General features: G+C 50.0%; 1 protein-coding gene across 2 annotated transcripts in view; it reads right to left on the bottom strand.

The window, feature by feature from the left end:
• Window positions 1-1,213: 1,213 nt before the first annotated feature.
• CACNG2 (calcium voltage-gated channel auxiliary subunit gamma 2) overlaps window positions 1,214-10,255 on the bottom strand; it is a 52,002-nt gene continuing 42,960 nt past the window's right edge. The window contains exons 2-4 of one of the 2 annotated variants that reach the window (XM_040062363.2): window positions 6,213-6,296; window positions 2,333-2,473; window positions 1,214-1,904 (exon numbers count right to left, since the gene is read on the bottom strand). In XM_040062363.2, coding sequence (XP_039918297.1) covers window positions 1,369-1,904; window positions 2,333-2,473; window positions 6,213-6,296 — 761 coding nt within the window. In that variant the 3' untranslated portion in view covers window positions 1,214-1,368. The remainder of the gene's footprint in view (window positions 1,905-2,332; window positions 2,474-6,212; window positions 6,297-10,255) is intronic. The other variant, XM_040062364.2, reaches the window with a different exon arrangement.

The raw sequence follows: 10,255 nt of genomic DNA, 5'->3' as shown, positions 1-10,255 counted from the left end.
GAGTGCTGTCCCCCCCACGACATCCCAGGTGTGTCCCCCCCACAGCATCATCGCCCTGAAAGGATGGGAGCCCCAGCTGCCCTCCACCAGCCCACCCACCCTCTACCTGTGTCTCCTACACAGCTCCCTGCTGTCCCTTTTCCTTTTTTTTTTTTTTTTTTCACAGTTTAAAGCTGAAGAAAACAAAAATTAAAAGAAAAAAAATTACTATCTGTTCTTCTTGCAAGTAAATCCACTTATTATATTTACATTTATTTATAGTTGTTGTTTTATTTAAAAAATTGCCACTTTATTTTTTTAAGAAACCTCTTTTGTCCTTTTTTATTTTATTTTATTTTATTTTTTTTGTCTCTACGTGTGTGTCTTTATTTACTGTATCTGTGTTTTGCAGTGTCACCATTAACCCCAGAGTCCCCAGGGCTGGGAAAGTGGGGACCCCCCTGGGGACACTGTGGAGCGGTGACTCAGCATCAGCTCCTGCACTCCCTAGGGTCACTCAAACCCCTGTGGACCTGTGGAGGATGAGTGGATCCCCACAGATCCCAGGGGAATGGAGTGGCTCCCCATGGGTCTCGGAGGAACAGAGTGGGTCATGGCTAACTCTGGCATCCAGGATCCTCCATAACTGGCCCAAGGACACTGAAGTCACTGGCAGCTGAACCCCCATCCCCTGTTCCCCAAGAAGACTGTGCTGGCTTAAAGGTAAGTGGGAAACAAACGATAAAATAAAAGAATAAAACCTCCCAAAATTAAAAAAAAAGCTGCCTCCTCCTCTTCCTCCTACTTGATTTATTGTCGTTTGTTATTTCTTGGTTCCCTTTTATTTTTTTTAATCTGTTTTTATTAAATGTTAAAATAATGGTACATGGGAAATCATGCATTTTCTTTTAAATTTATTTCTATTTTTTAAATCTCTTTCTCTCAGTTTTAAGGTTTTTCTTTTTTTTTTTCTTTTTTTCTTTTTCTTTTTTTTTAAGATTTTTTTTTTTTTTTTCCCCACTGTTGTCTCTTTCCTCATATTTCCTTTTCATTTGTTTGGGGTTTTTTGTTCACTCGCTTGTTTGCTTATCTGCTTGTTCCTTTGTGGTTTGTTTGTTTGTTTTGTTTTCAGTGGTTTTTTTGTCTTTGTTGTTGTTGTTGTTGTTGTGTTTTTTTTTTTAATTTTTTAAATTTTTTAATTTTTTTTTTTTTTTTTTTTTTTTTTTTTTTTTTGCATTGGGAAGGTCCCTACTCCACCAAGGGGCACTTCCACCTCCTCCTTCCCCACCCCCCTGCTGCCCCCTGCCCCCTTCCACCCTCCCCACCCTGCAGCCCACCCCTGTCTCCTCCTGCCCGTTCCTGCCCCATTTTCAGCTCCTGGTGACGGCTTCATACCGGGGTGGTCCGGCGATTGGCTGTGTTGGTGTGGATAGAGTCCTTGTTCTCTTTCTGGATACAGTTGTGAACCTGGAGGAAACTGTTATCCCTGTCCGAGTTGTAGGTGGCGGTGGGGGTGGTGGTTGCCTTCAGCGGGTCCCTGGTCAGGGTGTACATCGAGATCTCTGTTGATGGGAGGGTGTTGAACCCTTTGATCCCGACGGGAGAGGCATCCCTGGAGTGTGAAGGCTCGGTGGAGCGGGAGCTGGAGCGACTGCGTCTCTGATAGCGGTACCGGTAGCTGGGGATGCGGGTGATGGCGGAGGACTGGAGGTAGTCCGTGGCACGAGCGTTGGCACGCAGCTGTTTGTGCCTGTCTATGAACATGTGGACAGCCAGCACTCCCACCATCTCGGCTATAATGAAGGACAGGGCCCCAAAATAGAAGGACCAGCCGTAGGAGTAGCTGTTCTTCTTGGAGTCACTCTTGGAGGGGTCTCCAGCGTTGGCTGATATGTATACGATGATTCCAATTATATTACTCAGACCTGCGAGCCATCCGGCAGGGGAGAGAGAAGGAGATGTCAGGAAGATCACTGTGGCAGTGGTGGGGTCTGTGGGGTTGGATCCCTGCCCATCCCCTCCTGGATGGGCAGTTTTCCTTGGGAAACTCAGGCAAAACCCTCTTCATGTGCCTGGTGCTTCCCTGGACTGCACTCTGGGTCCCTGAGAGATGTCAGATGTTAGGGAAATTCTCCCTCTGTCAGTTCCCAAGCAGGAGGAAAGCCTGCAGGGTTAGCAGGCAGGATGGAGAGGCATCCCTGTGATGCTGCTTTCAGCCCAAATAAGGCTTATCAGGGCTGGGACATGCCACACTCCTGCCTAGGCAATTGTGCCCCTGCAGGTGTCCTGGCTGGGCAGCCCCCCGACCCCTGGAGCCCACCCCCGGGGCATCCAGCCCTGTGCACCCCTTTACCTGCAGACACGAAGAAGATGCCGGCACTAAGGATGATGTTGTGTCGGGTTTTGTAGAACTCGCTGGCTGCAATGCAGAGTCCACCCATGAAAAGCAGAATCACACTCAGGATTGGGAAAATACTAGAGGCTCTAACCGCCCCTGCAGAGGAGAGAGGGAGGGCAGGGCAGAAAGAACAACACAGGTGTGAGAGAGAGCAAACAGGGGCATGGAAATGGTGCCGGAGTGTGGGGATGGGGGCATGTGAGCACAGTTTGTGGGTGGGGGTGAAGGGGAGAGACAGAGGGCAATGTGTGGTAGAGGAGTAATTTAAGGAGAGATAAAGGCATTGGGGGATGGAGAGAGGGAGGAAAAGAGAAACAAAATGTGTCAGAAAAGGAATGGTCCAAAACAACTCTCCCATGCCCTGGCCACTGCTGCTGCCACAAAGCTGGTGGTTCAGCACAGGGAGGCAGATGGGGTTGTGGGGCTGGTGGCTGAACTGGGAGCCTGCCTGCAACATCTGTGCCCCCTCACGCTGTCTTTTCCTATCTTTTGGGGGGACTGTGGGCTGGAGGGGGAGCCCAGGCATCATGCAGCTTCTCCTCCTGCAAGGCTCTGCTGCTCAAGCCTGCACTTCAAAGAACAGCAACCCAAATGCTTCCTGCAGAGCTGCCTAATCTCGAATCCTCCCGAAAGGGCATGAGCATCTCAAGGAGATGTTTTGGTTTTTTGTTTTTTTTTTTCAGGGCTGAGAAGGAGCTTGTGGTGCCATGCACTGCTCTGCAGCTGCAGTGAAGCCTGAGAAGAAAAAGTCCCAGCCTGTGTGCTGAAATGCGGGGCTTATCCTAGTGATTAAATGACTGGGCTCCTTCCAGAGGGCAGTGATGGGTTTGGATGTGCCAGCTCCCACACACGCACACTCTCCATCGATCGATATGGGAAGAGCTCAGCCAGCAGAGGGCAATGGCATAGATGCACAGATGCACGTATATGCTCATATGTGCATGCAAAACATACCCCAAAGCTTCTGGGGGCCTGACTTGTGTTCACGCAGCAAAAGGCCAAATCTGTGTGTACGCACACCCACGCACACAGGCATGCACGCACACACTGCTCGTGGGTGGCTCAGTGGGAGCCAGCACTCTGCCTGAGTCTGCGTTGCAAATATTCGTGGGGGTTTTTTTGTTTTGTTTTTTTGTTTGTTGGTTTTTTTTTTAACTAGGAAGGCCTTCTCTCCTCCCTTCACAAGAGAAAATAAGCTGTTAAAGTGTGAAATGAAGCCTTGCTTGATAAAGAAAGGTATCAGACGGGCTGGTGCAATTCTGCTTGTGGAGCAAAGATCTGGAAGGGGGGATGAAAGCTAATCCTTCCTTGCTTGCAAGAATGAACCCAATGAAGTAAATGCAGGACTTTTTCCTAAGTGAGCAGAGACCCCGCTTCAAAGACCCTGTTGGCCTCTGGATCCTGCAAGGCACAAGCAATCAGCTCTTTGAGGGGGGGCCTAGCCCACTGCTTGTGCACAGGGAACGCAGAAGGCAGGGAGAAACCTCTCTTGCTTGCTTTCCAGCTCTGCCTGGCTGTGCTTCAGGGAACAGGGTAAGAGTAATAACCATCTTAATAGCTTCTGGAAAACAAGGTGGCATTTGACGATGGGAGGCTTAAATGGCAGGAAGCAAACGTCAAGCAGACACCCACTGTTGAGAGGGTTTCTAGGGGGGTGCTTGGTCAGTCCTGCAACTTGGTCCTGACTACATCAGTTTTATCTGAGTCTTAATTCTGAAATTCACATCTGTTGGGAGAACACAAAGCTGCTGACTGACATGGAAAGCTGCAGGTGTCATGTGATGGAGAAGGACAGCAGCCTTCCTCAGCCTTTCAGGAGGACCATGACAGCAAGAGACGGGGAGAATGTAATCCAATCTTCCTGGCTCCAGATCCTGTGGCCTAAAGGAAAGGGGCTGGTTGTGTATGCTCCCTAAACTCATCTGTGTCTGCTAGCAAGGAAGCACAGGGATGCTTCTACTTCCTGTCTGATAACCGACATTTGATTTCAAAAATGCCTTACGTGGATGGCTGGCAGAAATAATGGCTATGCCCTTCTAGCCAGGCCACAGACACTGTGCCATTGCCATCCTAGTCCCCTGGGGCATGAGGGAATTGCCTACTCTGGTACTGATAAATAACTTCCTAGCTGTTCCTGATGGTACTGCCAGGGATTGCCCATGCAGAGCACCCGGGGGCTCTGGTTTGACAGAAGTTCAGGGAAGAAGCTATTCAGTGGGGTCTCTCTCCAGGCAGGTCCAAGCCAGCAGAAATCCCAGTTCCCTCAGGAATGACCCAGGTCTTCCTTTATTGACTTGCCAAATCCCTCTCTGAACCTGGTTCTTTCTTAAAAAAAGGCTCAACCCTGGGGACACTGTCAGATACTGACATTGGGCCAATTTTTGTCTTCAGATCTTGTCCCCTCTCAACAAAGTCATTCTTCTTGAGATGTTTGGCCCCTTTCCCCAACTCTTTTTTCTGAAGTGCAATTGATGCTGCAAGCAGCTTCCTTGCTCCCAAGGAGCTCTGCAAGGGCTGGTTTGCCCTGAGAGGCAGCCTGCAAACCTTTGGCATCCCTGTTCCAAAACCAGATCAAACACCTGTCTTCAGTTCTGCTGTTCAGGAGCTGTGCAGCAATTAAGAGACCATGCTGCAGAAAGGCAGCTGAAAGAAGCAATCTCCCTTGGTTATTTACAATTTACAGTGGATGAAGGACTGTTTGAGAAACCAAGAGGAAGCAGCATAAGATCTGCTTCTTTTCACATACAAATGAGCCTCAGAGATCCTAAATTATCTCTCTCATCCCTGCCGCAGGGCTGGGTCTCCACATCTGGCTTGGAGCACACCCGGATGACAAGGAGCTATTCTGAAAGACTCCCGGTCTTTGGAAGCCTCTGGTGATTAACCTTGGAAGGTCAAAAGCACTTATCTCAGATTTCTGTTGGGAGAAGATCTCATGATGTCAAAAGATGTTGGGTTTGTGGAGGGAGGGCAGAATAGCAAGGCGGAGGCCTAAAAGGCGGAGTGTTCCCTGTTCCGCTGTGCTAAAGGAAGAGTAAGCTCCTGCCTCTGGGGTGCGTGGAAATGCTGGCTGGGGAGGGCAACCAGGCAGGGCAATGCATGATGTGGATCTGTCCTGCTGGCCAGGGTGCTGCTGCGCAAAGTGGTGTGAGCTTCACTCACATCTCAGGCTGGACTTGGAGCTCAGGTGGTTTCATTACAGACATGCCTTGTGCCTAGGGTTCAGCACCTCTCCTGGGGGCTCTGGGTGCGCACCAGGTCTTTCCCTCAAAGGGCTCTGGCTGTCTTTATTCCTGCTCCCATCACTAAAACCAGCAAAGATCAGATCTGCAGCCTCGGTAAGGAGGCAGTGTTTGGGGAAAGGTGAAGACAGCAATAAGAGCTAATCAGACAAAATACAGCTAATTTAAGTCAGGTGCCACTGGAGTATTGGATAAGGAAATATGAACTTCCTCTGCTTTAGGACAACCTGCACACTCACACACACACACACACACACACTCACACACACACACACTACCCCAGCTAGGCCAGTCTGACCTTAGGCCAAATCAGCAGCTTTTCAGTGGATTTGAATTAAGAGTCTAATTTTATACCACAATTAATTGCTGCTAATAAAAAAATGCTATTGGTTGTTACTGTGAGTTTGAATTTGCACTGTCTCACGGGCAGGGTCCCTGGGAGATGAGAGTGGAGTAGTTTTTAGGGGGTGACAAGGATCTAGGGTTTCCACTGAGCCTCACAGATCCCAGTATCTCCACCACCGTGTTCAGAAAACAGAAGGCGCCCGACGCTTGCACCTACGAGCCATTGCAGAAAGAGCCTGTGGACTTACGGAGGAAATATTCTGCTGTATCGGCTTCATAATCTGCATCCTCAGGGAAGTGATCGATTTGCTTACACAGACCTTTAAAATTCCCTAGGGAACAAGAGAAAAAAAGAACAAATGAGAACACCAAAACCTGCCTTGCAGGAACAGCTGCCCTCTGCGTCACCTTTTGTGCCTGCCTGCCTTCCTCCCAGGCAGCATTCCCACTCGTGTGTGCGTGCCTGGGAAATGCCCAGGGCCTCTCCTTGCACGCTCGCGCATGTATCTCCCTCGTATCCGCACAGGAATGTGCAAATTTGCTGTCAGGATCCAGCCTGACGCCCACCAAGCCCAGGGCTCCTCACTCCGGAGGAGAGCACCAGAAGCTCCGTGACTCTTGCCGCAGACAGGCGGGAGAGCGCTGCCCGCCTCTGAGGGAGGCGGGATGCCAACGGGAACAGGATACTGGGCAAAGTCCGGGAGTCAGGGTCCCCTCCCTCAGCATCCACGGGCGGAACTGTGAGTTACATCATCAGATCTCAGTGTTTCCCCTGGCCTCGTTGATCCCAGCAGTGAGGGGATCAGGGCAGGTGTGACTTGCAGAAGTGTTTGTCTCTCTCAGCTGTGAATTTGCTGCCCTCTCATTCCGTGGGCAGGATACATCCCTTTGTTCTGGTTCGGTGTGAGAACAAAAGCCCTTAATCTGCTTTCTCCATATGACTCCTTGTTTTTTGCATACCTTTGTCATGCCTCCTCTGGTGTTCTCTCACAGACTGAGGCTACAAGAAGCTCGGTTGCAAGTGTGTATACAGCATGACAGCAAAACACCCTTGTGCTGGGGGAGCAAAATCTTCCACCATAAGTGAGGGAAGCTGGGCTGGACACAGTTCCGTCACTTATGGTGCATGTACAGGGCCTTCTGCTAGTTTCAGTCATGGGGCACCCTTTTTCAGACACTCCATGACCAACAAGCCCATCCCAGCAGGGGGCCAGTGACATGTTCCCAGTCTTTTTTTAGCTGGGATGTCTACCATACTCTTATTTTCATCACTCCTATCTCCTCTTGTCATCAGGAATACCACTCCAGAGAGTGATATTCTTGATGGCACTCCTTAAGCCACATCATAATTTTCACCAAGTCCACTAATTAATTAATATATCAAATGATCAGGTTGCCCATTTTTGTACAGGGTTGACCATGTGAAAGACAATTTCATTATATCTCCTGGGGTTCCCACAACTTTTCTCTCCTATTCCATTTCCCTCTAGATAGTTGCACTGACTGGCCATTAACACAGAACTGATGGACATAGTTTGTCCAGAAAGGAGAAATGCATTGTCTACATGAAGTGTGTGGGTAGGCAGGGTTATCCTGTGGTTCTCCTCACCAGGTGTCAACCAACAAAGTGGCTTAGACTCATTGATCCCTCAGCAGAAGCATTTGGAGCGCAACCCAGAAGAGTGACAAATGCTGTGGCAACCTGGGTAAGCCTCCTGCCACCCTGACCCTGAACCCAGCTTCTGGACCAGCTGGGTGTGCAGGGCAAGGGGAAAATGAAGCCATCACACTTGAGGCTGTTGCCTCTGGGAAGAGCAACAGAGCTCTTCCAGACCAACCCCACCCAGGCTGAGAGCTGCAGTCAACCACGTCAGGTCCCCAAGTCATGTCTCGGAAGGTCTGTTCCAGGTGAATTGGAATGATCTTTCAGATATTTGTGAACAGATGGAAGAAGGACCAAGCTCAAAGGATTCTCCTTGAGTTTCATCTTGAGCCCAAACCTTGATGGATTAATGTTTGGGATGCTTTGGGAGGCAATCCTGTGTAAATAGCTGAGTAAATGGAAGGCAGGTAGGTGGGTTCCTTTATGTCAACCCCCAAGTTTGGCTTCTTCTGCATCCGTCTGGCTTGTATCTGATACCTCCAAGGTACCTATTGCATCTAGTTACTCATTGGAAGAGCTTGCATGAAGAGACTAGAGACAGCAGAGAGGAGTGTGCATGTGCACTAAGAGATAAGTAACAGGAGAAGAAAGTAGGAACAAAACCTCTCTGTGTAGCTCTGACATACTATTCCCACACTGAAACTGTGGGTTATGAAAGGTTATTAATCACCCATCCTCAATCCAGTTACCTTGTTCAAAAAGTGTCTGCTTCTCAACCACGGCTTTTCTGGAAGGAAAGCTTCATGGCCAAGTAAATTGCCTTGGCACACTTCCACCCTGCTACTTGCCCACTAAAATGCCTGTGAGGCAGGCAGACACAGCATGAAGGGGGTCCTTTCCCTTGCTTGCCCCTGACTGCCTGGGGCCATCTGCCTGTGACAGATGAGCAGCTCCTCATCCTGGTCCTTTGGCTGCTGTCACTGTACAGTGCATGTGAACACTGGCAAACTCTGGCACACTGGGGAGGTCTCCAGCTTCAGATTTCAGTTCCTTGCCCAGCGGATCCTGAACACTGAGTTCCTCCTGCCTGTGCATGCTGGGGGGAGCAGGCAGAACCTGCATACACCTCCCAGGTGATGTTCCTGGCACACGGCCAGAGCCTCCCAGTTGGAATCAGCCAGGGAGGGAAGACGCAGTGCATCTGGAAACCCCCTCACTGTGTGACATCCTTTCCCTGCTTCCTTTTTTCTCCCTCTCCCCCGCTCTGTTTCTTGCTGAATTTGAGGCTGATTAATTCCTCTGTAAAGAATTGTGCTGCTTGGAGAAGATGCTGCATCTGGTGCAAGCTGTCTTTTATACGGACTTGCGTGGGATAGCTGGTTAGAGGTTCAGCCGCTTAGGCAGGCTGAGGGGGTATGCAGGCTCTTTGAAAATCCGCTCCTGGTGCTCAGTGTCCTAAAGGCTTTGCTGACCTGGCTCAGCAGGGTACTTGGCCATTGGAGTGTCCAGCCTTGGCTCGCTTAAAATGCTGTGACATTGTGGAGCTGCCCTTCTATGCAGGCTGCTATGCTGTGCCAAGTTGATTCCCCTCCCTGGATCAACCCTACCAGGATTCATGAGAGCAATGTTGGTTCCACTTTAGTCCCTGCTTTGTCTGTGTTCAGCGGAGTGCTGTGGGTTTGGATGCTGACTGTTTGCCTGTGCTACCACACCCTCTCCTCCAATGCCTCCTAGCTCCTCTGGGCGATAGATGGAGAAAGGATGCAGAATTTAGGTCATTAATGCGCTAACTGGGAATATAAGAGAACAAGATTCTGTTTTCGCTCTGCCACAGGCGTGCAAAGTGGTTAAAACCACTTCTCTCTGCCTCAGAGTCCCACCCTGTAAAATGGGCATGACAGCACTCCTCTGCCTGGTGCTGTATGGGGACGTGTTAAACAGGGCATGGCGTGGGTGTGCTGGTGCCAGTGGCTCTGTAAGGGCATGGAGTAGGTGAGTGATGGATGGCAGTGGTTCAGAAACCTGCTTGGTGTGGGGAAGGCCTTGGTGTCACTTCTTGTGCCAAGGTCATTCGGCAATTCTCTGACAGACATCTGTGGCCTGCTGAGATGGTACAGCAGCTTCCCTGGCACCTGTGCTGGTGGAAGCATGGAGGGGGGATGGAGCAACTCAGCAGTGCTGCTGAGGTCTGACACAACTGCCTTTTCTTGTGCTGCACCTGTGGTCTGCGGAGCCAGTGAGAGCCGTGTTCCACCCTGTAGTTAATACTCCTGAACACTTGAGCAAGATCAAATCATTATGTGGGAGAGCATGTAGGGCTCTGAGAACCACCCCCAAGGAAGTAAGAGCAACATCTCCTCTCTACTTAAGTCCATTTGCCCTTCCCACTTTTCCCAACTCAAGGTATTTCATGCTGTGAACCTTCAAACAGGGCACGTGTCTCTGTCTTCTCCCATACGCCTCTCTGAGAAACTTAAGCCACATGCTTCCACCCACTCCCTGTAGCTCTCCCAGTGCAGTTTGGGCTCTCCCCTCATCCTTGCTCATGTTCACCCATCAGATCTTTCTCCTGTTTCTCAGTCCCTCTCATTCACGACAGCCACCTCCTTCTCTCTGGCATATCAGTGTGGGCATCCTCCGAACAGCCTACTTCGGGATGTGCAGGCTGCAAAGAAGGTGGGGATGAGC

Source organism: Hirundo rustica, chromosome 4 (assembly GCF_015227805.2).
Source record: "Hirundo rustica isolate bHirRus1 chromosome 4, bHirRus1.pri.v3, whole genome shotgun sequence".
Taxonomy (NCBI): domain Eukaryota; kingdom Metazoa; phylum Chordata; class Aves; order Passeriformes; family Hirundinidae; genus Hirundo; species Hirundo rustica.
Note: the sequence above shows the minus strand (reverse complement) of the source record. Positions and strands in the feature narration are given on the sequence as shown.